At 38.5% G+C, this 24,410-nt stretch overlaps 1 protein-coding gene across 3 annotated transcripts; it reads right to left on the bottom strand.

The window, feature by feature from the left end:
• Nucleotides 1–689: 689 nt before the first annotated feature.
• On the bottom strand, nt 690–24,410 carry LOC127689225 (von Willebrand factor A domain-containing protein 5A-like). Of its 3 annotated transcripts, XM_052188656.1 has the most exons (22): nt 24,305–24,407; nt 23,778–23,854; nt 23,333–23,408; nt 19,990–20,047; nt 19,670–19,872; nt 19,191–19,413; nt 18,899–19,074; nt 18,494–18,608; nt 17,015–17,232; nt 16,227–16,315; nt 15,919–16,063; nt 15,387–15,466; nt 10,986–11,100; nt 10,110–10,274; nt 9,335–9,435; nt 8,785–9,029; nt 7,146–7,196; nt 6,398–6,460; nt 6,184–6,303; nt 5,589–5,719; nt 2,699–2,825; nt 690–2,229 (listed from the first exon to the last, which is right to left on the bottom strand). In XM_052188656.1, exons 4-22 carry the CDS (start codon nt 20,030–20,032, stop codon nt 2,150–2,152), a joined length of 2,490 nt encoding a protein of 829 aa, XP_052044616.1. In that variant the 5' UTR covers nt 20,033–20,047; nt 23,333–23,408; nt 23,778–23,854; nt 24,305–24,407; the 3' UTR covers nt 690–2,149. The 3 variants fall into 3 exon arrangements, with proteins under 3 accessions (XP_052044616.1, XP_052044617.1, XP_052044618.1); XM_052188657.1 differs by lacking the exon at nt 23,778–23,854; XM_052188658.1 differs by lacking the exons at nt 690–2,229; nt 2,699–2,825; nt 5,589–5,719; nt 6,184–6,303 and having other exon boundaries at nt 7,146–7,242; nt 24,305–24,410.

The raw sequence follows: 24,410 nt of genomic DNA, 5'->3' as shown, positions 1-24,410 counted from the left end.
TCTGAGGGAACACAGCCTGATGTACTACTGGAGCTGGACCTCACTGTGGCCAGAGAAAATTTCTGAACTCTGTTTAATCCTTGAAATTGTAAGAAGCATAAGAAAAAGAGATAAAATTCACACACTCACACACAAAAAAATACATAAACACACACACACACATACACACTGTGTAAATGAAGCAAAAGCCAGACTCTAACAACTTCACATATGCAAATATACATACATATTGACAGATAGACAGAGAGATGGACATGTACATATTCACACATTGAATGGTTAGAAGAAAGTTGCAGCAATCAGTCTTCAAGCATACACAGGCACAAAGACACACACACATATGTATTCATATATACATATGTATATATACATATATATCATTAAATATAAACATACCTGATGGGTAACAAAAACTAAGTACAAACAAGCAGGTTCCAAAGCATTTTGCACATATCCACCCATACATATATATACAGTTGATGGATGTTTTAATCTCGAGCACACACTCACACAAGCTTTACATGTAGATATAGATACAAATTTGATAGATGAAACAAAGTTCCAATGTATTCTCCCACAAACTTTACACATAATACATACACACATGAACATGTATACATAATACATACACACATGGACATGTATACATATGTACATACATACTACATACATACTTGGAGGTGGAAGAAGCAAAGTTTCAATGATTTTATTTTTTCCCATCTTTTACTTATCCCAGCAAAATCTTTTAAGCAGAATAAAATTACAATTTTATTACATCCTATTTTCCTTCTAGTGAATGAAATAAGCCAGGAAGTTACACAATACCTTTACAAGAAATAACATTTTGTAGTTCTGGTAATGAAAAAATTATTCCCAAGAACCCATGTATATTCATAACTAAGAAACTTGTTATAGATCTGAAAATGTGTGAGTAAGCAAGGTAGTTTTCTCAGCCAGCTCCTCTTCACACTAAGGCACCAATCTGCACTTACAAAGGAAGGATTAATTATTTTATTTATCTTAAAGAGTCATTGTGCAAAAATCTGCAATGAATCACAAGCCTGAACTTTTGTATAAAGTCAGTATTATGTGCTTTAAGAATGCATATCTACTAATCAGTAATTCTTATTAAATAATATCAGGACGTTGAGGGCAAAAATAGACATAACGAATCAGCAGCAGTCTGGCCGAAGTGAGATCCATGGTAGGCAGTGCTGCCATTGTTCTTGTTCTCTGTGAAATGAAATGAACCATGAAATGTCCCTGGCTTAAATAATATGTGTGTGCTTTACAGAAGTTCAAAACATTCACTAAGATTTTTTAAACCAGTGTCAATAGCAAAAACGATGCTATCATAGCTTCATTACAACTTTAGTTTTCCAAATAAAGGTTCTAATGGTAGTGATCATTGCTAGAAATCAACATCTCTAAGTTCTTTCCTACAGTAATTGAATCATTAATCTGTTCCAGCAACAATGCCTGAAAGCTATCAGGCATTATTATTATTGTTTAGTTCAATGATACTGCCCAGTGAGGGGCTGGAAGCCTGCTTAGAGTTTTCATACCATCCTTAGATTAAGAGAAATGTGAAGGCAACAGGATGGGAAACATCTTAACAGTGTGAGTGCTTCAGAACATGTAATTCTACAGGTCCTTCCTCAACTGAGGAGCACCCATCATGGCTGTGCTAACTGGCAAGACGTTTCCATGAGTTTAAAGCCCTTTGTTGACCATACTACATGACTCTGCACAGAGAGTGCATAACAATAATGCAGGCCTTTAATTTAACCATTGACCATGATCAATAATGAATGCTTATTGTAGTTCCTGCGCCAACCATTATAATGTAATTATGGTGTAATTTGTCTGAAAAACTTCATGTGTCATTATGAAGATGATTAAAATAAAAGGTTGAATAAAGAAAGCATGTTGGGAGAATATGCTAACTTCTCCAAAAAAAAATGATAGGTATAGAAAATCAGGTGCAAAGGTACCAGGAATGATAAACAAGGGTGCATGTATGTCCTTGACAAGCAAGAAAAGGTAAGGATAGAAAAGGTAAGGATAGAACCCAAAAGCTATCTCAGTCAACCAGAAGGGACGGACTTGGTTGTTGCCGGGAAAGGATCTTTTTTCATGGGTGACATCTTTAGACTCCAAAGACAGCAGGATTCACAGATGATTTCAGGAGACTATTGGCAGCTTGCACAAGCATGGGGATGGAAGACCCTGTGAGGAGAGGAAACAAGAGTCAGAACTGTGGGAGAGGAGAGGGAGACTCCTCAGCTGTCCTCAATCATTTCTACTTCCCATTTCAGCCTTGACTTAGCTTCCTATAGTAATCCCTGCTCTTCCCCCATTCTTCTTCTGATTCTGCTTTAGTCATTTCTGTGCACAGGAACACAGCAAAGAGGATACAATAAATATCCAGGACACTTCTTACATCTGCAGAGGAAGTCTTATTCAGCTAAGCATTCACACCTGAGGACCTTGTCTTTGCTCAGCTTGTCCCAAGTACCAAGTACATACTTTGCCCTAATCCTGAAAAGGAACAATTATCTGAAAGAAGAGACAATGTTCAGAGATAGCATGGTTGTGGCAACCACAGGGACTCTTGAGTGCTCTGTAACACATAGAGGCATGGCTCCTTGAGAAGCAGACAGAAAGAGGGAAAGGGAGGGAGGGTCTGTCCTCCTACCTGCATGGTCATGAAGCCAGGCCACCGCCTTCCTTTCTAGAAGCTCCCACTCACACTTTAAGTCCTTGCCATTGGAATGTAACCAGACCACAGCTAGCACTGTAGCCCAGGCTGAGAGGTCCCCATGCTACAAAACAGAAGGAACCAGGCAGGGCAGGAAGTCACTCAAGATGGAAGGAATCACTTTACTATCACCTTCCTCAATGTTCCGTAATCTGCTATTTCATAGAATTTCTTGTCCCATCCTTATCAAAAAGACTGGCCACAGCTTCAAGACAGCTTTCCATTCCCACTTAGAAAAGGGCTTAAGTTATAAGTGCAGTGTAATCATTATCGCATTCCACAAAATGCTTCCAAACACTTAGTGTGTGGATATTTGGAAGGTGGAAAGAGAAGAAATTTTAAATTTGATTAAAGGTATTATGTTCTTCAATTTTTTTTAAACAAAAACATCCCTAAGAATTATCAATAGAATGTTTCTAAGTATAAACATAAGTAGTACAAAAGTAAAAATATCTGTCTCTAGTTAGTCTATGGAATATTATAGTGTAGTAATGGTGGGTATTAGATTTTTGCCTTATATTGATGTGGTCACAGCATAGGGCAAGTGGAATATGGAAATCTATAATCATAGCCCAAGAATGAAGCTCATCCTGAGGATCTTGGTTCAGATCTATTGCTCACATTGCCCATGGCTATGGGACACCTGTGGACTCCATGTGCAAGTGTTTTCTGTCTCTATTACAGCTGACTGCTAAGAATCAGAAGCAACTCATGACTTTTATTTATGCTGCATAGTTTTTGTTAGTGCTGCTAGTATTGATTACAAATCATGATCAGAAATGCTCAAGGGATCTCAAGTCTCCTATTTATCAGGTTTTTTTTTTTTTTTTTTTTTTTTTTTTAGTTTTAGAATCTACCTATAGAAATCTTTATACCTTCATTAAGGTCATCATTGAAAATATAGATCTGTAAAACTTCAGGTATTAGATAGATGTCTCCATTTTTTTACATTGATTTGTTAATCAATAGCATTATTTTTTGCTAACAATTAAAATTTTCTTGTTTCCAACTGAAAGTCAGTTATCAACATAATATACACACATATTTATATATGTATATGTATGTACATATACATGAATATACATTCTACTGCGCTATATGTTTTTACCAAATTAAATACATGATCTCCTTTATACTGTTAGCTCTCTTGGTGATCTACTTTTCTAGCTATCAGCAGATCACATTCTGTTAAATGATAAAAAGGAATTATCATTTTGACAAGTATCCAACATGAAATAATTTTAATGAAATATTCCCATGGCTTTGCCCCAAATAATTAAGTCAGTTTACATACTGCTGCATAGATACCACTGATTCAAAAATTTATTTCTCATTTGCATTCACCACATTTCATAGGCTAAGTAGCCAGACCAGACTAGGAGATAGGATAGAAGTTGTATAACCATAGAACATTTGAAGTTTATGTTATTGCATTTCACATTTCAACTGATTAAAACTGTATTTCTTCTTAAATAGTCACCAAACCCCTGACATGATTATGGACAACAAGAAGCACATACCAAAAGGAGCATTCCATGGTTGTCTCCTGAGGGGCCCTTCCAGAGTCTTACAAATATAGAATTAGACGTTAGCAACCAACCCTTGGTCTGGGTGTGGGATCCTCAATGGAGGAGTTGGAGGTTGGTCTGGAGGACCTAAAGGGGTCTACAGCCACATGGGAATAACAACAGTGTAGGCCACCCAGATGCCTCAGGACTCCTAGGGACTAAACCATCAACCAAGGGATATACATGGTTTCAGCCAAACATATGGCAGAGGAATGCCTTGTAGGGCATCAGTAGGAGGCATGGTCCCTGGTCAGGTGAAGGCTCAATAGATGCCCCAACAAACGGAAATCAAGAGGAGGGGAGGAGGGACTAGGTGGAGGGGCATATACTTGGAGGCAGAGGTGGAAGGAGGGTTTGGGGCAAATCAGGGAGTTGGGAAAGCAGGAAAAGTTTTACCATTTGAAATGTAATGAAGATTATATTTTTAAAAAAGACATTTTTCAAGCAGATTTAGGCCACTTGGAATGTAATCTCAAAATTCTAAATAAAGTTTACTGTAGTCAACCTATTTGGGAACATAAAAAAACAGCAATAATAGGGATTTTATTGGAGGTGCTAAAAAAAAAAAAAGCATCCTGGAATTGAATTTAGCTCTGCGCTGCCTAACTAACACAGTGTTCATGTTCTTTTTTAAAAGATTTATTTATTTTTATTGTATGAGTACACTATAGTTGTCTTTAGACTCACACCAGAATAGTGCATCAGATCACATTAGAGATGGTTGTGAACCACCATATTGTTGCTGGGAATTGAAATCAGGTCCTCTGGAAGAGCAGTCAGTGCTCTTAACCTCTGAGCAATCTCTCTATTCCCAGTGTTTGTTTTCTCAATGTTCAATTTCTTCATCTATATGTAGCTGCATAAACAGAACCTGAACCTGCCTTAATTAACTAAAAGAGAATCAAATAAATATAAAAGTATTAGTGATTAAAAAAAATGCCTAGCACAATATGAAGACCAAACTATTACCGTTTGCAGTATAGTCTCAGTGATTAAGATTAACACAGAAGAGTATTTACCTTTCCCTTTGACATTCATGATTCTAGCCATGCCTTCCAGCAGCCTGGCTCTTAATGCTATGTTCTCTATGTTCCAGCTAAAGTAGAAGTGATTGAATCACCTACATATTACAAGTTAATATCATCTTTGCATTCCTTATGTTCTTATTTCCTTCTTGGGCCCTGGTTGACTTCAATTTTCATTATGTTCCTGACTTCCTGAAGCGTACATTCTTCCCCTTGTTTCTCTTTGCATCTCACCTTGGCAGGGTTTGCAGCCTTGATGTCTTTCAGCTTAGAGCCCAGGATCTTGGTCAGATCTTCATCCAGCTTCCAGGAGCCATTGGCCTTTTGGAGTGAAATCAGCTGTACCACAACATTTTCTCCAAATGCTTTATGGAAAAATAAGAAAAAAGAGGAATGCCCTGAGAAATTCCAAATCCTTGGGAATCACAGCCCATCTGAGGAAATAAGAGACTGTAGTGAGGATTCCTCCGAAAATCCAAACTGTTTCCATTACGTAATGGGTTTCCAGATGGTCTGGGGTCCAAACACAGCAGCAGTAGAGTCTGCTGGGGCCAGTCCCCGGAGACACATACAGTTTGTAGGCAGAGATAGCTAATGGCATTATAGAACTAGAGGACACAATTGCAGTAGGTTAGAAGGTATCAAGTGCTATACCGTAGATTAATAAAGCTAGACTCATTCTGGCAAATACATAGGAATATCAAATATGACCTCCAGCCTGATGCATCAATACCTCATCCCTATGTACAAGAAGCTTCAAAATAAGAGTACTGAAAATTTGTTTAGGCTTAACACTAATCAGAGACAAAAAATCAGAGCATTGTTTCACCTTTTTGTTCACTTTGCAAGTTGCTTTTCTTGGTAGAAGAATCTGCCTTTTTCTTCTCTTCAATGGTTGCTACATCTGTCATGCCAAAATCTTCAGATTCTATTATAGAAAAATCATCACCTGTGACAAATAAACATTCCTGAGAATCTTTTCCAATAGACAAACTCCCTCAGATTGTAGAAGTTTATCTCCATACCCCCCTTGGGATACTAACTTTCCTCCATGCATGCATCATATGCACATAATTTGATTTTTGGCATTGCCCTTTGTGAAGCACCTGAAAAACACAAAAGCACAGTGAAGGATACATTATCCTCCATGCTCTGCAGCAAGCAAAGATTACAAAGTGTGGGGATGTAAGACATCAGCACTACTACATATATCAGCCTCACCCACTTACCACAATGGCCTATTCTCCTGTGTTGCTGCCTCCATAAGGACACACCCCACCCCAAGCCTTCATTCTACTTCCTATTGAGTCTTTAACACCTCTTTAATGTGCTAAACAATCATAGCTGCATCCTACCTTCAACACAAGAGGATTATTACAGCTACATTATAACTGAAGATACATTCGTTTTCTGTCCTAAGAAGCTGTTTTCTCTCTGTCTCCTTTAAAAGGAGCTCTATTGTACTCTGATCATCAGGGTTCAGAAGGTAAGGTTGGCAATTTTTTCAGCTCAAGAAAAGATTCCTCAGCTTTCTCACCTACCTGGGTTATCTTCCATGTGTCCTCACATCTATCAATCCTCAACCACTTAATTTACCTCTGAGCAGTACCCAAAGTAGAAAAAAGCCACACGACAGGTTTCCGGTTTCTCCTATGCAACATTAGACCTTGCTTTCTTTAGATTCAGAGATTATGGCTTTAAGGCACCTCTCTGATGCCTTCAAGTCATTGCTATCCTGCAGAATAGTTTGATTTGACGGAAATATTTTAGTACTTTCCCTTGTATACATACCACATGCTGATGCGCATAATAGGTCTCTTGGCACAGGGCTACTGCAGGCAGCTGAAAACCACAAAAGAACAGTGACTGCTACAGCATCCTTTGTGCTCTGCAGAATGCAAAGATTACAAAGTGTGGGAATGTAAGGCATCAGCTCTACTAAATTTAAAACACAACACCTATATCTCTGTTTTTTTTTTTTTTGCATAGTGTTTCCTGTATTAAAAAATGGTCTTTGACCAGACATGTGCTTAACACCCAATATCTCTAATTTTCCAAATATGTTATCTTCCTTCAAACTATTTTTCATTCAAGCTAAACCACAGTCTCACATACTCCCACCCTCAGAATATTCAATCCACTACCATAATTTCTAATTCAGATCTATATGAAAAAATCATACATTAGAAATCAACCACTCTGGAAATCAGTCTGGCAGTTCCTCAGAAAACTGAGCATGACACTACCGGAGGACCCTGCTATACCACTCCTGAGCATATACCCAGAGGATTCCCTGGCATACAATAAGGACACATGCTCCACTATGTTCATAGCAGCCTTATTTATAATAACTAGAAGCTGGAAAGAACCCAGATGACCCTCAATGGAGGAATGGATACAGAAAATGTGGTATATTTGCACAATGGAATACTACTCAGCAATTAAAAACAATGAATTCATGAAATTTTTGGGCAAATGGTTGGAACTGGAAAATATCATCCTAAATGAGGTAACCCAATCACAAAAGAATATACATGGAATGCAATCACTGATAAGTGGATATTAGCTAGCCCAGAAGTTATGAATACCCAAGACACAAATATCCTATCAAATGACTCCCATGAAGAAGTAAGGAGAGGGCCCTGATCCTGGAAAGGCCTGATCCAGCATTGTAGCGGAGTAACAGGACAGAGAAAGAGGAGGGAAGTGATTGGAGTATGGGTGTAGAGAAAGCTTATAGGACACATGGGGAGGGGGGAACTGGGAAAGGGGAAAATATTTGGAATGTAAACAAAGAATTTAGAAAATAAAAAGGAAAAAGAAAAAAGAAATCAATTCAACCCTGAGCCCACTTCCTTCTTCAGTTAAAGCTCCTAAACCCTGCTAGAAACTATTCACACAATGTAGGACTCTTAGTAGTGTTTCTGACTATTTGATGCCTTTTAAAAGGCATCAAACAACTTGACCTTCTGCCATCCAGCAATTGTTTTCATTTTATTTATTCCTAGTAAGCCCCAGTAGCACTTTTTGATCTCTCCTGGTTTTATAAATTCCTTATTCTACCACTAACATTAACTAAGTCTTGACATCTGCCCTCCATATGGTCACTGATTAGTTATCAAAGATCAAGTAAGATTCAAATGACATGGTTTTCTTGTCCAGTGTTTACAAATATTACTGCATTGTAAGATGTCTCCTTCTCTTCTCTACTTCTACAAAAAAATCTCCCTCCCAGTTGGAAATAATATGGTTTTCTAGGACATTTACAGAAAGCTACATATCTCGGGTATAGAAGGATGAGGGAAATCCAGGAAATCTAAGAAATGTATTTCAATCTAAATGTATGAGATTCTGAAATTACCATGCTTAAATGTTGTACTTAGATATCTGAGGCACAGTAAATATGAGCTTAAATTGAGATAAAACATACTCGATTGAGGTATCCATGGCATAGTTACATCCATCACTGGCCTAGGAATCACTCTGTGGGCCAGAGGCCCCTGCACTGGCTTGTTAAGCTCTTTGTTTATGGCAATGAAGGCTGTGAAGGAGCTGAGGACTCCAGACTGAAGGCTGATGTTCATCACATCCTCTCTCTCTTCTTTAGAGTTCTCGTCAAATCCCATATCCTTGGTTTGGATCAAGGACTTTGCAGCCAACCGATGAATGGTGAAACTGAAAGAAGATATTGCAGAAAATTAAAAAATAATAACTGCAAATCAAAAAGCCTCTTAAAAGCAATTGTTTGTAGTCAGAATGGAATACAGAGATAAAGAATTTGAAATAATCAATACAAAAGAGAAGAGTCAGAGGATACAGCAGAGTTCATGTTCAGGAAGGAGTAAACTTTCAAGGTTTGTACAGTAAAAGAAGAGGAGAAGAGGCGAGGTGAGGGGAAGGGAGAGGAATGGATTGGATGGGAGGTCAGGGAGAGCAGAGAAAGTGTGGAGAAGGAGAAGGAAGACTGAATGAAATCTTACTTGGCATTTGCCTTGGGTGGTAGGGAAAATGTCACCCTGTTTTCCAGACTCTTGCCTTGGAGGGTATGCTTGATGCACACTGTGCCTGTGCTCTCCACTTGCTACAAAAACAGGAAAGCAGATGTTAGCATATTGTCTAAACTCCACCCCACAATTACCTGGCAACAGCCAGGTGTGCCTGACTCACTATAAAGGGGCTGCTTGCCCCCTCTGCTATCTCTTACACTTGCCTTCTTGCTTCTCTTGCCCCTTCCCCTTCTCTCCACATTGCCCCCTGTTCATGTGCTGCTGACTTCTCTCTCTCTCTCTCTCTCTCTCTCTCTCTCTCTCTCCCTGTCTGTCTCTACTATCCCCTCAACTCTCTTCTACATGCCCTGAATAGACTCTATTCTACATTATACTGAGCTGAGTCTTGTCCCTCAAGGGGAAGGGATGCCACACCATGGGACCTCGGAGGGACCCCTTTCCCCCATACATAACTACACACCCACAAAACATATTCCTTCTGCCCTTTATCTTCTCATAAACATAACAGCAGGGGTGACAAACAGACACATGACTTGGAAAATGGTGAGAACTAAGGAAGTTCCTTAGATCAATAGTATGTCAGAATTGAGCAATGCAGCAGCATTTACCCATAGCATACAAAAGAGGAAGTGTGGTTGGCTATCAGGCAAGTGTCATATCTTACAGAAATCCCAAGCAACCACCAGTGTTAATAAAAGCAGTGATACAGTCTCCACTGAATAAAAATTGAATACAGATAGGGACTCACAGGCATAAGCCCAGTCAGTTGTGCATAGATGATTAACCTCTGACCCCTAAAGATGGCAGGGTGTTCTGGAGAAACCATTTTAATAGACAGACCAGGAGGCAAATCCCAACTCAGAGAGATGTTATCCACTGCACACTGTAGTGCAAACTTGAGAGACCCAAGAGCCTGTTGGAGGAGAGGAGAGGTACAATTATACAAAAGAATGACAATAATTGCTGACATGTATGGAGTATTTTCCGGACCCTGAGGATAACTCATATCAGGTCGAATCACCAGTAAAAAGTGAGAAATGCTGTTTTTCCTCGACTTGTGTGTATGGTGAAGTTACACTCCAGAGATATAAAAGTATAGATATGTATGAAGGCAATAATTATGAAAGGAGACCCCTGCAAAAGAGATAGAAAGAGAATACTAACAACATGGAAAGAGAGCTGAGAAATATAGTTGATAGTCTACTTTTTTTTGTATTCTAATAAAAAATGAGACTTATGTTTTTGAGTCTATGAGACATACGTGCTTGCTTGTCTTTTGTATCTTTTGAATGGATAATGGATTTCTTCTGGTTTTACTGAGAGCACATTCTCTGGTTCTAGATAGAGTAGCTGAAGCATTTATGTCTTTCTCTCTGGCCATAAAAACAAAAGTCACAACTGCCCTAATTATCTCTTCTCTGGATTCACAGCAGCCAGTCAGATGTCACTCTTCTGATATGAGAAAAGAACAGAAATAGCAAGTAGACCCTTGAAGTGTATAGAATGGCACTCCTGAAGATGTGTCCTTCAGGGTACTGGACCAATCTACCTCTTCAACAGTGTCCTTGTCCTTTCTCATGCTCTCTCTGGATTACATAGCTCTGGACACTCAGTCTGTTCTCACCTTGGTCTGCATCCTGTCCTTGCCCGTGATAAATTCTGCAGTGCCCCCTGATACCTGGGCTATATTTTTGATTAAACTGGTGGAAGCTCCTTGTCCAATACCAAATGAGAAACATCTGCAATAGCAAAATGATGAACATTAGAGATGGATACTCCATAGCAGAATTATCAAATAACATGAGCTAGTCACAAACACATGAAGAAATAATGTGTTTACCTAAATGTCTGTGCAATGTTCTCATTTAGAAATCATATTTTATTTCTATGGCCTGTAATACATACCTTATATAAGTGATATAATTTAATATTATGTGTCTTCTATCAAGTAAGGCTCATTTTTATTTTGCTGATGAAAAACTAGAGAACAGAGAATTTACAATAACTCTCTCATGTTCTATTCTCACTACAGGTCAGATAGGGCACCGTCTAACTGGTAAGGTTCTAGCTCCAAAAATCCTTTTTTAAATTATGAAAACATCAAAGAGAAGAGTAAATGTACTGACATCTTGGCTGATACATATGAGCTCTTGTTAATATGAGTTAGTCATTCTCCAAGAACTGGGCCTTAGAGTTGGTCTTTTCTGCATGTAAGCTTGAGGATAAAATTTATACTGTATTTTCATTCATTCTCAATAACCTACAAGTCAGTCACTATTTTTTTATCATTTTTCAATAAGACAGACAGATTAGTGGCGTTTCCTGAAATATGTTCTGCAGAAGACCCAGAAGTATAATATATGACTGCTTAAGAGATTCTGACATTGTATGACTCACATAAAAGGCACAAGACAAACTACACTATTAGTTCTACTCACAGACAACCTAGACTATGTTACCTAAGTGTAAGAGAACTAGAGACATATAAACAATAGTATTAATTCTTTGTGTAATGCACCCAACTGCCCTGACAATTGGCTCCAATGACTGCTGAGATAATATGAAGCTAGGAAACCAGACCTGAAAATGGAGAGAAGAAAATAAACTAAGGCTGCCCATGTTATCCACTTATCATTTGAAGCCTCTGACAAGTCTGCAAAGTTCAAAACAAAACAGTTTCAGAAGTAGTAGGAAAATGGTAGTTTTGAAATTTTCAGTAGCAAGTATCCCTGAAAACCCTGAGAATTTTTCACAGAACAATGTAGAAGTACTAATACCCAATAAGTAGATGTCAGCAAAAATGACAAAGCTATAAAGTTCATTTCACTTTGGATTAAAGATGTCATCATTCAGTCTAGACAATAATTGAAAGCAAAGAGTAAGACCTATCAGTGAAAAAATACTATGTAAAGGTGAGTATCCGAAAGTCCTCCCAAGTCCACCAGGTCTGAATGGCACACTGACCATTTATAATACACATTGAAGAAATGACATTTTCATAAAGCAGAAAAAGGCAGTGTCTTGGACTCATTGTGTGATGCAGGTATGCATAGCTGCATAAACCTCACATATAAATTAAAATTCACAGGATTATTCCCCATTAATAAATATTAATATTAATGAATATTCCAAAATCCAAAGCCATATGGTCCAACTGAATCTGAAATATGTGACAGAGATTTTTCATCAGGATTGAGATGAGTCTATTTAAATGTGTAAGGTGGACTAAAATGCATTATTCATAGTCATCTTTCCCACACAAAATCTCAAAGCACAAAATCACCACCTACCTCAACAATGGATTAAATTCATTTGATTAAATTTAACTATCATTCATTAATAAAAATGCTTAAATGCACACAATACAGGAACATGAAGAGCATGAAGTGTATAAACATAAACAAACACACAGACACACAGACACACACATACATACACAGTCTCTCACCTTTGTCAACAAATAAATTAAAGATCATTGTTATATTAAGTATGAATAAATGTAAATGTACAGTAAAAAGTCTTTTGGGAAAGAAGGAAGTCACAGACGTGGAAATATGATATATGAGAGCAATGAATATGCTGTATTTATAAGAAATGCTCAAATGACAAATTTAATTATCAGAAATGCATACAACACAATAACAGCAAAACAGACAAAAATCCTTAAATCAATCATAATATTCAATAGCATAATTTTTAATGTGAGGTATTAAATAGATAATGATGACTAATATGATCAAAAAGTGTAGTCTGACACTTTCTTTGTGTTTGTCTACCAGGCAGTTGAGGATTGAAGAGATAGGAAATTATATGAAATTCAAATATAGATGAAAGGAAAATGAGATAAATTATTATAAAAAGTCAAAAATAAGGAAAGATGATGACACACACCTACAATCCCATGATTTGAGGATCTCAGATATGAGGCCTAAAAGACTTTGACCCTAGGCTTTGTGGAGAAGCAAAGGATCCCATGTCTAAGAAACAAAAGGCTTCTACTTGAAACCATGTATTACTAAGCAAGAACTCAATGCCAGAAATGTGATAACTGCTTATGAGACATTGTTCAGAGACTTGCACTGAAAAAAAGGACATTGGTCTTTCCATTGCTATGGTTTCCTACAAAAGAGAGATAAAAAAATTCTAAAGCTCATGCCACCACTCAGTTTGCTTGTATGACTTAAAGAATTCAGGAGATGCTATATAGGCTCCTGATGGAGAAAAAGCATCAATGATCTTAAGCAGCTGTGAGCCCTACAAACTATAATACAATATAGTTTTATATTATACAATATAATACAATAGGATATCCTCACTGAAGCAATAGTTGCATTACTATGATGGTAGTAACATCCTAAGATACTTAGAACTAGAAGATTTATAGCCTTCAGTTGTATGCACACAACTAAGCCCAAAATGATTCATAGGATAGTCCCAATACAATGTTCATAGAGATATCACTGATTAAACAAATTGGGTATCACTGTGGAGTAAAAGAACATAACACAAGGAAAGGAACTGGTAGGGAAGAGATGACCGATGGAGACCAGAGGGTAACAGGAAAATGCGAGAGGAGATAATAGAAAGAATATATCATGTGCATGTATGACATTATCAGAGAATCAATATATATACAGAAAAAAATTCTCTACATAGCTTAAATAAAGAAAATCTTCAACAGACCAAATACAAAGGGAATAATCTCAAAGCAAATTTTGAGAAAATAGAAATTGAAATGTCAGATGCTTGAGTCAGTGATGGTAGCACATGGCTGCAATCAGCACTCTAGAGGCAGAAAACAAACGGCAGACTGATACCCATTCACAACAGCCCGGTCTACTCAGAGAGTTCCATACCAGTCAGGACTATGTAAGGAAGCCTATCTTAAAACACAAAAAGCAAAGAAAACTATTTTGATTGGTAAATGTAAGCTACTGAGTAAGTTTACATTTATATATTGACTGTATACTTACTGATATATTCATATACAAAACCTAAAATGATATGCAACTCAATAAAAACAGAACATTTACTGGAGAAAACAATAACACATGCAGAAAGATTTGAAGGCACACCAAAAAAAAAAGTCATTCTTATGGCTAGTAAACATTAGAAAGTGTATGAGGTAGAGATACCAAGAACATAAAACTTTAAAGCATAAAACAGTATTGTGACAGGCATTAACTGGGTAAGACTAAAGAACATAAGTGACAATTTTGTGAGGAAAAGGAGCTTTGGGACATCATTTGTAAAGTTAATTTAAGTTAAGTTAATGGAGCTTGTGAAACTATTTGCCCTTCCACTGAAAATGGATGACTCTGTCTACTTGAAGAATGATACATGTGGGTCACTATGTTCCTGCAACTGTGCTTTGCTTTCTGTAAAATTGGGCCCCAGAACATACTTGCAAATACATAGTAACCTTTATCTTTAACTTACTCATGCCCTCCAATATAAATTAAATCTCCAGTGGATTGCTTAAGACATGTAATACAATTACTACAATGCTCAAAGACAGACATCTTGATGAACATCAATATAAAATGTAGTGAGCTACTTAATGGAAATCAAACACATATGCAACTCTTCACTGTGTCTACATGCAACCAACTAGTAAAATTAAAAATAAAAATACTTCAGGTAGGTATGAAATAATGAGTGGTAGAATGTGAGAATGAAGACTGATAACTGTCTAGCCCTAGACATGTGGTAGACTCTCAGGGTGTCTACCCTGACAGCTTTTCTGGGAATACAACAAATAGCCTGATTAACTTTCAATTTTAACTTGTTAATCACTTTATGACAAAAACATGATTGAATGTATCCTTCAGAGTTTTAGAAAAATAAGGAACAATAACATTGTAGTGTAAACATTAAGTGTAAAATTACTTTTAAATTTTATAGAGAATTTCAGGTAGTATACTGAAAAATAGTCACAATGTTCCCCTCATAGCATGAGGAAGAAGGCACATGTACTATTTCTTGGGCTCTAGTCAGAACAGAAGGAACCATACTCTCTTCATACCTGTGTTTCTTGCTGTTTAACTGTACTTGTCTAATGACACTGAATGTGTCACTCACTTCTCCATCTGTGAAGACAAAGAGCTGGAAAAGAAAGAATACATTCATGGAGCCTCTGTCAGGTTCATTAGAGCACAAGTGTTTCCAGTATTTGAAGCTTCTGCACACAGGGACAGGGACACTAATGATCCACTATCACTTGTACCATGTTGGGTCAGAGACTCTTCAGACTCCTGAAAAATTTCACATCCTCCCTCTGCTCTGCTGCTTCATCTGAAGCTTTGTGGTACCAACTGCCTAGCCACTTGAAATAAAGGAAAAAGGCTGCCTTTGGTCTTATTTTCTCTTTGGTGTATAGTAGATAACTACACAACCTTACTCAATTCTATAAGGAAAACTGCTCAGAATTTGGGTTATCAAAGAATTTCCCTCTACCATTCTTAGCTTAGCCTGGGTTTCTTTTCTCTTTAAAGATATTTTTCCTCTTTAGAACTATACAGAACTTTTCTTGCTCTGCCTATGCTTCCAGTGCTTACCTGTAAGGGATGACCAGGAATGGAGGGTGCCTTGTAAATGTTGCAGAGAGGTGTCAAGATTTCAGTGCCCCCTAAATCAGCTTGTAAATCCTTCACTCTTTCCACTGCATCCTCCATGGTTTCCTGAGTGTACTTCACACTCTCCCTTAGAGAAACAAGCATGTCTAGTCACATGGCATAGCACACATTGCCCATTGTTACTCCTGACAACCGCAATGTTCAGGTCAACTCTGCATTGGTCTTTTTGAATGTCCAGATCTCCTTTAAAGCACATTATTTCACAGTCCTCTGTTTTCCAAAACACTTACGGAAAGAATTTTTCATAGGAAGATCCAAATCCATAGATATTAAAATAACAACCCATAGGCAAGCTCTTCAGCAAGAGTAACAAAGTTTCCTGAAGGTAAGAAAAGATAGTGAGATAGAGGGAAAGAGGGCTCTACCCTAAGCTCAGCTCAACAGTTACCTAGCAACAGCCAGGTGGGAGCCTGGCTTGCTATAAAATGACTCTCCTCTCTGATCCCTCTCTCTGTTTCTCTCTAGCTTCTTTCTGGCCATTCTCTCTCTCTCTCTCTCTCTCTCTCTCTCTCTCTCTCTCTCTCTCTCTCTCTCTCTCTCTCTCTCCAGCCCCATTTCTACTCTCTTCATGTCTTCCAGTCTGGACTGGATTCTTCTCTTTCTCTTCTTTCTCTGTTCCACCCTCGTTCTTTTCTGTACCTTCTATTTCTCTTCCTTTACTTCCTTCTCAATCCCCAGCTCATGTCCCCAAATGAACTTCCTTTTATACAAGACTCAACATATGGCTTGAACTTGAGTGGGGGATGCTTAGCATGAGCCTGCTAAGTCATCCCCTCCTGTCACTTCATACTCCTTTTTACCAAGCATATCACTACAAAACATACGGACTCCAGTCTAATTCCTAAAGGTAAGAAATGTCACCATCTTATGTTACCTTATTATTTCAAGGGTGAGAACATAGTGGCTATACTTTCGGTGGCTCAAATATAGAACTAACCTACAGCTACAAATGGCCCAATTCCTACCCTGACAAATCTTCCTCACATGGCCCTGCTGCGTAGTGAAGGATCGGGTTTACCTTGGCAGCCTCTATGCGTAGCTGAGAATTCTTCTTTGTGCTCATAGGGTATTTCATACTTCCTGAGCGATCCACTAGAAACACAAATTCTCCACAGACCTTTGAGGCTTCCACTTCTGGGATATCTGGGTAGAAGCTCACCATTGCACAAGGAGCTTCCATGAATCCATGTTGAACATTAATTAGTCTCAGTACTCTTCTTGCAGTGTTTATGATCCCTGCAACCCAGTGCAGAATGGGCCAGAAAAAACAAAATGAGAAAAACAAAAATGTGTGGTACCACCCTTTTTACAAGTTAAGTGCACTTATTAGGAAATGTTTAAAATGACAACAACTAAATGTAGATAAAAATCAAAACTCACTGGGAAGCTCTGCATAGTGTAAGAAAATACAATAAAGTAAGCTACAAAGAAGGTGTTTGAGAGAAGTTTTCAAAGTTTAATTTCTTCAGAACAAAGAAGAACTAACAACAATTCTACATTAGTTTGGCAATTCTAGTTATAAAATAGGAAACAAAAGGGAAAGAAAGAAAGAAGGAAAAAAGAAAGGAAGGAAGGAAGGAAGGAAGGAAGGAAGGAAGGAAGGAAGGAAGGAAGGAAGGAAGGAAGGAAGGAAGGAAGATATGGCAGCAAGACGGCATGCAGGTGTTATAAATTAGTCAACAAAACATATTCAGCTAAAGTGAGATTATTATTCATTAATAAAAATTAGCACTTGCATATTGCCTAGATTATAGTATTATTTTCACACTCCAATGGTTATTTTACAGTACTTAGAAGAATTTTAACTATGTTTTCATTCCCATTATTTAGTAACCTTTATCTAAAATCTTCCAATTTGTAAATGTACATTATTTTAATAATGGTATTATAACTCATCATGTAAATGATAATGCAGTTTATAACTCTTTTACATTTTAGTTATTTGACAATAGTATATAATATTATAACTCAACATCATCTTCAGGTTTAGTAAATATTTTAATTTATTTCAAATAAAATAAATTGCCAAACTGAGCATTTGCTCTACTCTTTGTAGCACAAATTCTTTGAAAACAATTGAGACAAATCAATTTACTTCTCTACTAACTGACAATGTAAAACTCATCATACCATATAGACTGAGTCTTTATCAGACTCGGGCATTCCTGATGCTATGAAAGAAGAAGTGGGAACAGGATTATTTCTTATTTGTCCTTGTTTTAAAGAACAGTCATTGTCACATGTTGATAATAGGCTGAATAATTTCTTGTGAATCATTTGGTCATATTTTTTCCTGAAGTTCCCAAGAATTTATGTGACAGCCAAAAGAAAATAATTACCTGATTATCTATTAAGCAACCTCAATTTTCTATATGGAAGTAAAATGTCAACATTTTAAGGGCCTGGAGAGGATTTTTCTTTCCTGGAGTGGATAGAAAATCAAGGGTACCTATAAGTTACTTCTTATAAAGGGATCATAGAGGGACATAGAAAATACCTGGCTTCTTATTCAGCATTCCCATCTCTACAGCTACACTGGGGCTGTGGACTTCACTGTAGTAAATCAGGAGTTCCACATCCCGATCAAACTTGTGCCCTTCAGTCAAAGAAACCTGAGTAGGGAACCAGCAGAGAAGCCATGTTAGAATTCTCAGTGATTGCTTCGTGAGTTAAGGTCAGAGTTCAGGATTGCACAATTCATCCATCAGGAGCATAATCAGAAGCACAGGAAAGACTGAATGAGAAAGAGGCTATCTGTCTTGCAAAATAGGGATGATAAGTTGTTACCTTATACAAGCATGTGCTAAAAAGCAATGGAGATATGGGAAGGTAGAGTGAGGACAAGTTCATCAATGAAGTTTGAGGAGACAGAGACCAACAATAGCATCCCCTTACTATTCACCTGAGCAGAAGTCTTGTCATCTGTAAGGTACTGAACAGTGCTCAAGGAGCAGTTGGATTGGACTCTCTCAATACGATGCTGGGAAGTGATAGTGGCAATCATGCTGAGTGTATAAGGCAGGTCTTTCAAAGGGACGATGGGGCTCTGTATATTCAAGCAACTCTTCCCTGACTGTTCTACAAAAGAGTACATAAATTTTCCTTTTCATATCAACAATGTCCAGCACAAGAAAAATTTTATGTATATTCCCAGTCATTCTACCACTGGTTTGTCCAATGCAGAAATTTCTTACCAGTGAGCTGATATCTTGGATTCAAGATTGCTGGGAGCACGTAGCGCAGGGCCCCATCTCTTTCCAAGAGCAGTTCCTGCACATATCTCAGGGTAATTGCAACCTTAGCTCCAGGCTGCAGGTTCCCCACATTGCAAGAAAAGACATCCCTGGAATAGTCATCCTCTTCCAATAAGTATGCTTGGTGGCCCTGGGAGAGGGCATCCTCATACTTTCTATGAGCCTAGAGAAGGGTGTACTTAAATGAAATCAAAAGTAATCAGGAAAATATTCAAAGGAAGTGTCATGGATCGTCTGAACTTTACAATTCATCTGGTATCTTCTACTTCATTTCCTCTGCCTTACAGTTGGGCATATAGTAATTAAAAGGGGATGGAAAAAGGAACAGGCATCATCAGCATTTACGAATTATTTAAAAAGATAAAGAAAATGCAATTTCAAAGAAAGAAGACAAAAGATAATGCACTTATTCCTCAGACCTTCATCTTATCCTGCAACTCTGCCACAATTTTCTTCCCATCCACCAAAGCTTCAAAGCTGTAGACAGCAGAGTCTTCATCCATAGGAAATACAAAGACTGCCTCTAATGGGATGTTCTCCTCATTTTCATAATTTAAGGTTGCAGCCACAGCAGCCACAAAGTCATTGATGGACAAATTGACTGAAATGCTCTTCAGTGGTACTGGGGAAGAGATCAGGGTTTAGGAAGCCAGTAAGCTTTTCTAGAATGACACACATAGGTGAGGAAGTTGTTCTGGATACACAGCTCTTATCAGTAAGAGTTGTAAACCAAGCTTACCTGGCTCCTTGCTGTCAGTGATTAGGCCACAGTGATGCTCCATGGTGACTGCACGCTTCTGTGGAAATGATACACCATTAAGAGGTTCACGTTAGGAGTTACACCATCAATGCCAGTACTTCATGTGTTTGTCATCTTGTAATGACCGAGCCACTTCTTCTTGTCTCACAGAAACAGCTTCAAATTTTTAGGGTAGTAATAAGCAATTAATTGCCCCTGTCTGAAAGAACTGCAGGGATGGAAATGGAGAGGAACCTTGAAGAAAAGAAGGTTCAGGGACAGGTCCAAAGTGGGATCCAGCTCAAGGGGATGTCCCAAGGCCTGTCATACTGAGGCTATGAAGCACTCATAAAAAGAGAGCTATCATGAGTGCTCTCCAAAAGACCCAACAAGCAGCTGAAGAGTCAGATGCAGATATTTGTACCCACCAATGGGTTAAAGGTACTGACCCCTGGGTTGAATTGGGGAAAAGCTGGCAGTAGCTGAGGAGGAGGGCAACCCTGTAGGAGGACCAGAAGTCTCAATTAACCTGGAACGCTGAGATCTCTCAAACACTGGACCACGAACCAGGCAGCATATATCAACTGATATGGGGCCCCTAAAACATATAGGAGACGACTGCTGAATCTGGGTTCAGTCAGAGAAGATGCACTTCACCCTCAAGAGACTTGAGGCCCCAGAGAATTGAGTTGTCTGGGGGTGGTAGGGTGGGGACATCCTTGTGAAGACAGCGGTCAGGGAGGAGGTATGGGATTTGGAAATGTTGGAGCGTGGAGTGGGAAGGCAATAAAATCTGGAGTGTAAAAAATAATTAATTTATTAACTAAATGATAAAAAAGAGGGTAAAATGAGGAGAGATGCCCGTATTGATGTTGCTGATAAATGGTGCTCAAGTGTGTAGGCTGTATATACCCACTAGGTAGGAAATCTCTAAAATATCTTGAGGTTGCATCAAACACCATTCTACTTTTATAAACAGTATTGAATGAACCATTCAATGTGACCTGGATAGGAGCCGTAATTTAACCTCATTGAACACTGAGCATTCTCCACACAGAATCAAAACAGTATGTTAAGCTACCTTAGGTCCACATCTAAGTTCTGGCCCAAGGAAGTATTTATCAATGAGGATGGATGCCTGTGTTGTTCCTGTTGGCGTTGTTATTATTATTTACTTGGAATCATTCTATTTAAAGATCACTTTTTCAATTTTAAAAATATTTTGTTTAGTTTCATGTTATATGTAAGAGTGTTTGCCTGAAGGTATGTCTGTGAAACATATTCAGGCCGAACCTATTACACATAATATTACACATAATAGAGACCAGAAGAGGATGTTGAATCCCCTGGAACTAGAGTTATAGATGGTTATGAGCTGCCATATAGGACCTAGGACTTGCACTGTAGTCCTTCAGAAGAAAAGGCAGAGCTTGTAAAGACTGAGGCACATCTTCAGTACCTCCTCCCAGATATTTACCTGCAGACCTGTGTGACTCAAATGACATCTTGTATTATACTCCTCTTACTAAATCACTTTTCCTTAGAACTTAGTATTGAAACCCACTGTTTTGTTCTTGATTTTTAATTTCAAGATATTGTCATGTGATCACTACTGGTCCAATACAGAAAAGAAATAAGAGATTATAGAGTTCACAGTATAAGTAACCATCTATATCATCTTGTCTGGATTCCCACACAAGAATACCTATCACTCTGCAACCTACACAGAGTGTACAAAGAATACAGGGAAGTTTCAGAACATTTTTGAGAGGCAGGAGCCAGGGAAGACTATTGAAATTAGTGTTTTCTGTCCATTGTATTTATGATCTCAGAGTAAAGCAGGGGTTCTTACCTATACAAGACATGCCGGAAGACATGCCTAGTCAAGCCAATCAATATTTAGAACAGATAAGGGAGACAACATAGAGACCAAACCCTACCTAGAATGTTTTGCAGTTCATAGCTACTTCAAATGGGAGAAAAATTTTGATCAGGGGCTTTTGTCCTTGTTATGTTGCATATACTCCAATTCGTGAGCACACACATTTTCACATACAGGTACTACTAGATGCAGTAGGTTAAGAAAAAATATAGAAGATTTTGAAGTTGGGCAAGGGACCTGTTATGGGTCAGGAGAAACTAGGTAATGTTATCAAAATAGATTGCACACATCTACACAATTTCAAAGGATAAATTAAGAATATTGTATCTTTGGAAAGACCTCAGGTAAAAAGAGATTATTTATACTATATTTTTCATTCTTTTAAAACAGACTTTCCTAATTATATTTCCTGAATTGATTATGATATTTCATAAATCTTGGGTATGATATGATAACAAAAAGCATGATTTTTCCAGGTTATGATTTTCATGATTATTTTATCCACAGAGGGTAGGGATTAGTTTAATCCTAATCATGGTCTGTGATAACAATGGGAGCTCTTGTGGGTCTTTCTAAATCTGACCACATGCTAGCTTGCCTTTCCTCATTGTCATTCTAGGTGAGCTCAGTGCCCAAAACCAGCAAGGGTGGTTTTCATTGGAAATGAGTCAGAAGGAGCTGAAAGGGCACACCTGGGAACATGTACCATGCTTGCCCAGAAGCACAGTGATGGGTCCAAGTTCTCTAGAAGTCCAGCCTTCTCTTTCAGATACAGCCCGTAAAACCCTCTTAAAAGATCAGCTTCCCATCACTGAACAACCCCAGTGTAAGATTCTGAAGGTTTTGTAGGAGACCTTGAAGTTGCTCAAGACATCCCAGCATCAAGTTCATATTTACCACCCACAATTCCTGAAAAGGATTGGCTGTCTTTTTGCTATTCTAAGCTCAATGAATTTCCATTTTCATCCACACATTAAAGGTGGTTGCAAGGAGTCACCCAAGATAGGGCCTGTGTGATTAGCAAGCCATCTTTCAGGTAGCCAGAGCAGCCTGGTGACTGCGAACAGAGCAGGTGCCATCCTCAAGACTAAAGTAGGGTCACATTACCTTGATCATGGTTGCTGCCTAGTGACAGAGACTGGCAGGTCCCTGCTGCAGGCCATACTCACTTGCACCTGCTGTGTTCTACATCTATTATTTGAGCAGTTGGAGAAGTCTGACAGAATTAAAATGGCTCAGATCAGGCCAGCAATAGAGGTAGCAGTTAAGCAAGGAAGAGAGGAAGAAGGAGGAGGAAGAGGAGGAGGAAAAGGAGGAGGAGGAGAAGGAAGAATAGAGACAGGAGGAGGATCCTCAGCATAGGAGCAAAGGAGCACAAGATAGGCCTTTTCCTGGGGGCCAGTAAAGGAGCAGAGAATATGGGGAACTTCTACTGACACCAGCTTATAGGAGGAGACTCACCTAGGAGCAGCACAGCTGAAGGTTATACTATGTCTGACAGAAGAGATCTCAGGCTGCCCTTGGCCACTGCAGGAAGCTGAGAGAAGAGAGAGGCATCAATTACAAGGTAAAAATTCATTTCCTGATTCCAATCTCAGAACAAATTTCCCTCACTGAGTCGTCTACCCTCTCCCCCTCCTGTCCCCTTCACAGTTAATTAGATGTGACAAGTGTAAACTTGCCTTAAGTTAAAGACTGGCTGTAGAAGTGCTCAAAGTTATAGCCTTAAACAGGTTGCTGCTATAGAGCTAACAGTCCAGCCAGTGAATACTTTAACTGCAGGCAGAGTCAGATTGCCACACCCCCGCTGTTTACAGCTGCAGGGAGGGGCAGGAATCTGTGCTTCAAGCTAAGTAAAGTGCTGTGTGGAGTGAAGAGCCATGAATAAAGATAGTTAATCCTTTACCTCTCAGTCTAAGACCTGCAGCGCTGGATATTTACAGAAGGCACAACTTCAATTTCTCCAGTGTCTATAGAGAAGGGCTATGGAATGCAATGGGTTAAAGTGAGTGGATAATCAAAGCTGGATTTCCATAGGAGAAACTAACCTGAAGCTGGGAAGAAAAAACAACAAAAACACAAACAAACAAACAAAAAACCCTCTTCTTATAAATTGAAGGAAAAGTGAGAAGGAGGTAAGAGAGAAACTGGGCTGGGGTGGAAAGAGTAAGAATGAGGAGAAGGGATGAGAAGGGAGGGACAAAAATAGATTTTTTTTTTAAATTTTCTAGCAGGATTTAATTTCAGGAGGGAGGCAGGGAGAATATGGACCTGAAATTGATATCATGTATATACTCTATAACTAGAAAAATCTTTTGTAAACAGACTCCAGGATGTGAGTTGCTGTCCCACCGCACCCAGACCCCATGGTTTCCCATTAAAAGGCACTTATAATAAATACTTTGTACCGATAACTAGAATAAAAGGTCTTACCCTGTTGAGGGATAGGTAGGATGCTTCGCAGAGAGAGCAGAGTCCAGTAAATCAGCCACTCTTAAAGTCTCAGCAGCTCTGAGACAAAGTGAAAGCAACCTTAAGA

This window comes from Apodemus sylvaticus, chromosome 7 (assembly GCF_947179515.1).
Source record: "Apodemus sylvaticus chromosome 7, mApoSyl1.1, whole genome shotgun sequence".
Classification (NCBI taxonomy): domain Eukaryota; kingdom Metazoa; phylum Chordata; class Mammalia; order Rodentia; family Muridae; genus Apodemus; species Apodemus sylvaticus.
This window is presented reverse-complemented; position numbering and strand designations above follow the sequence as displayed.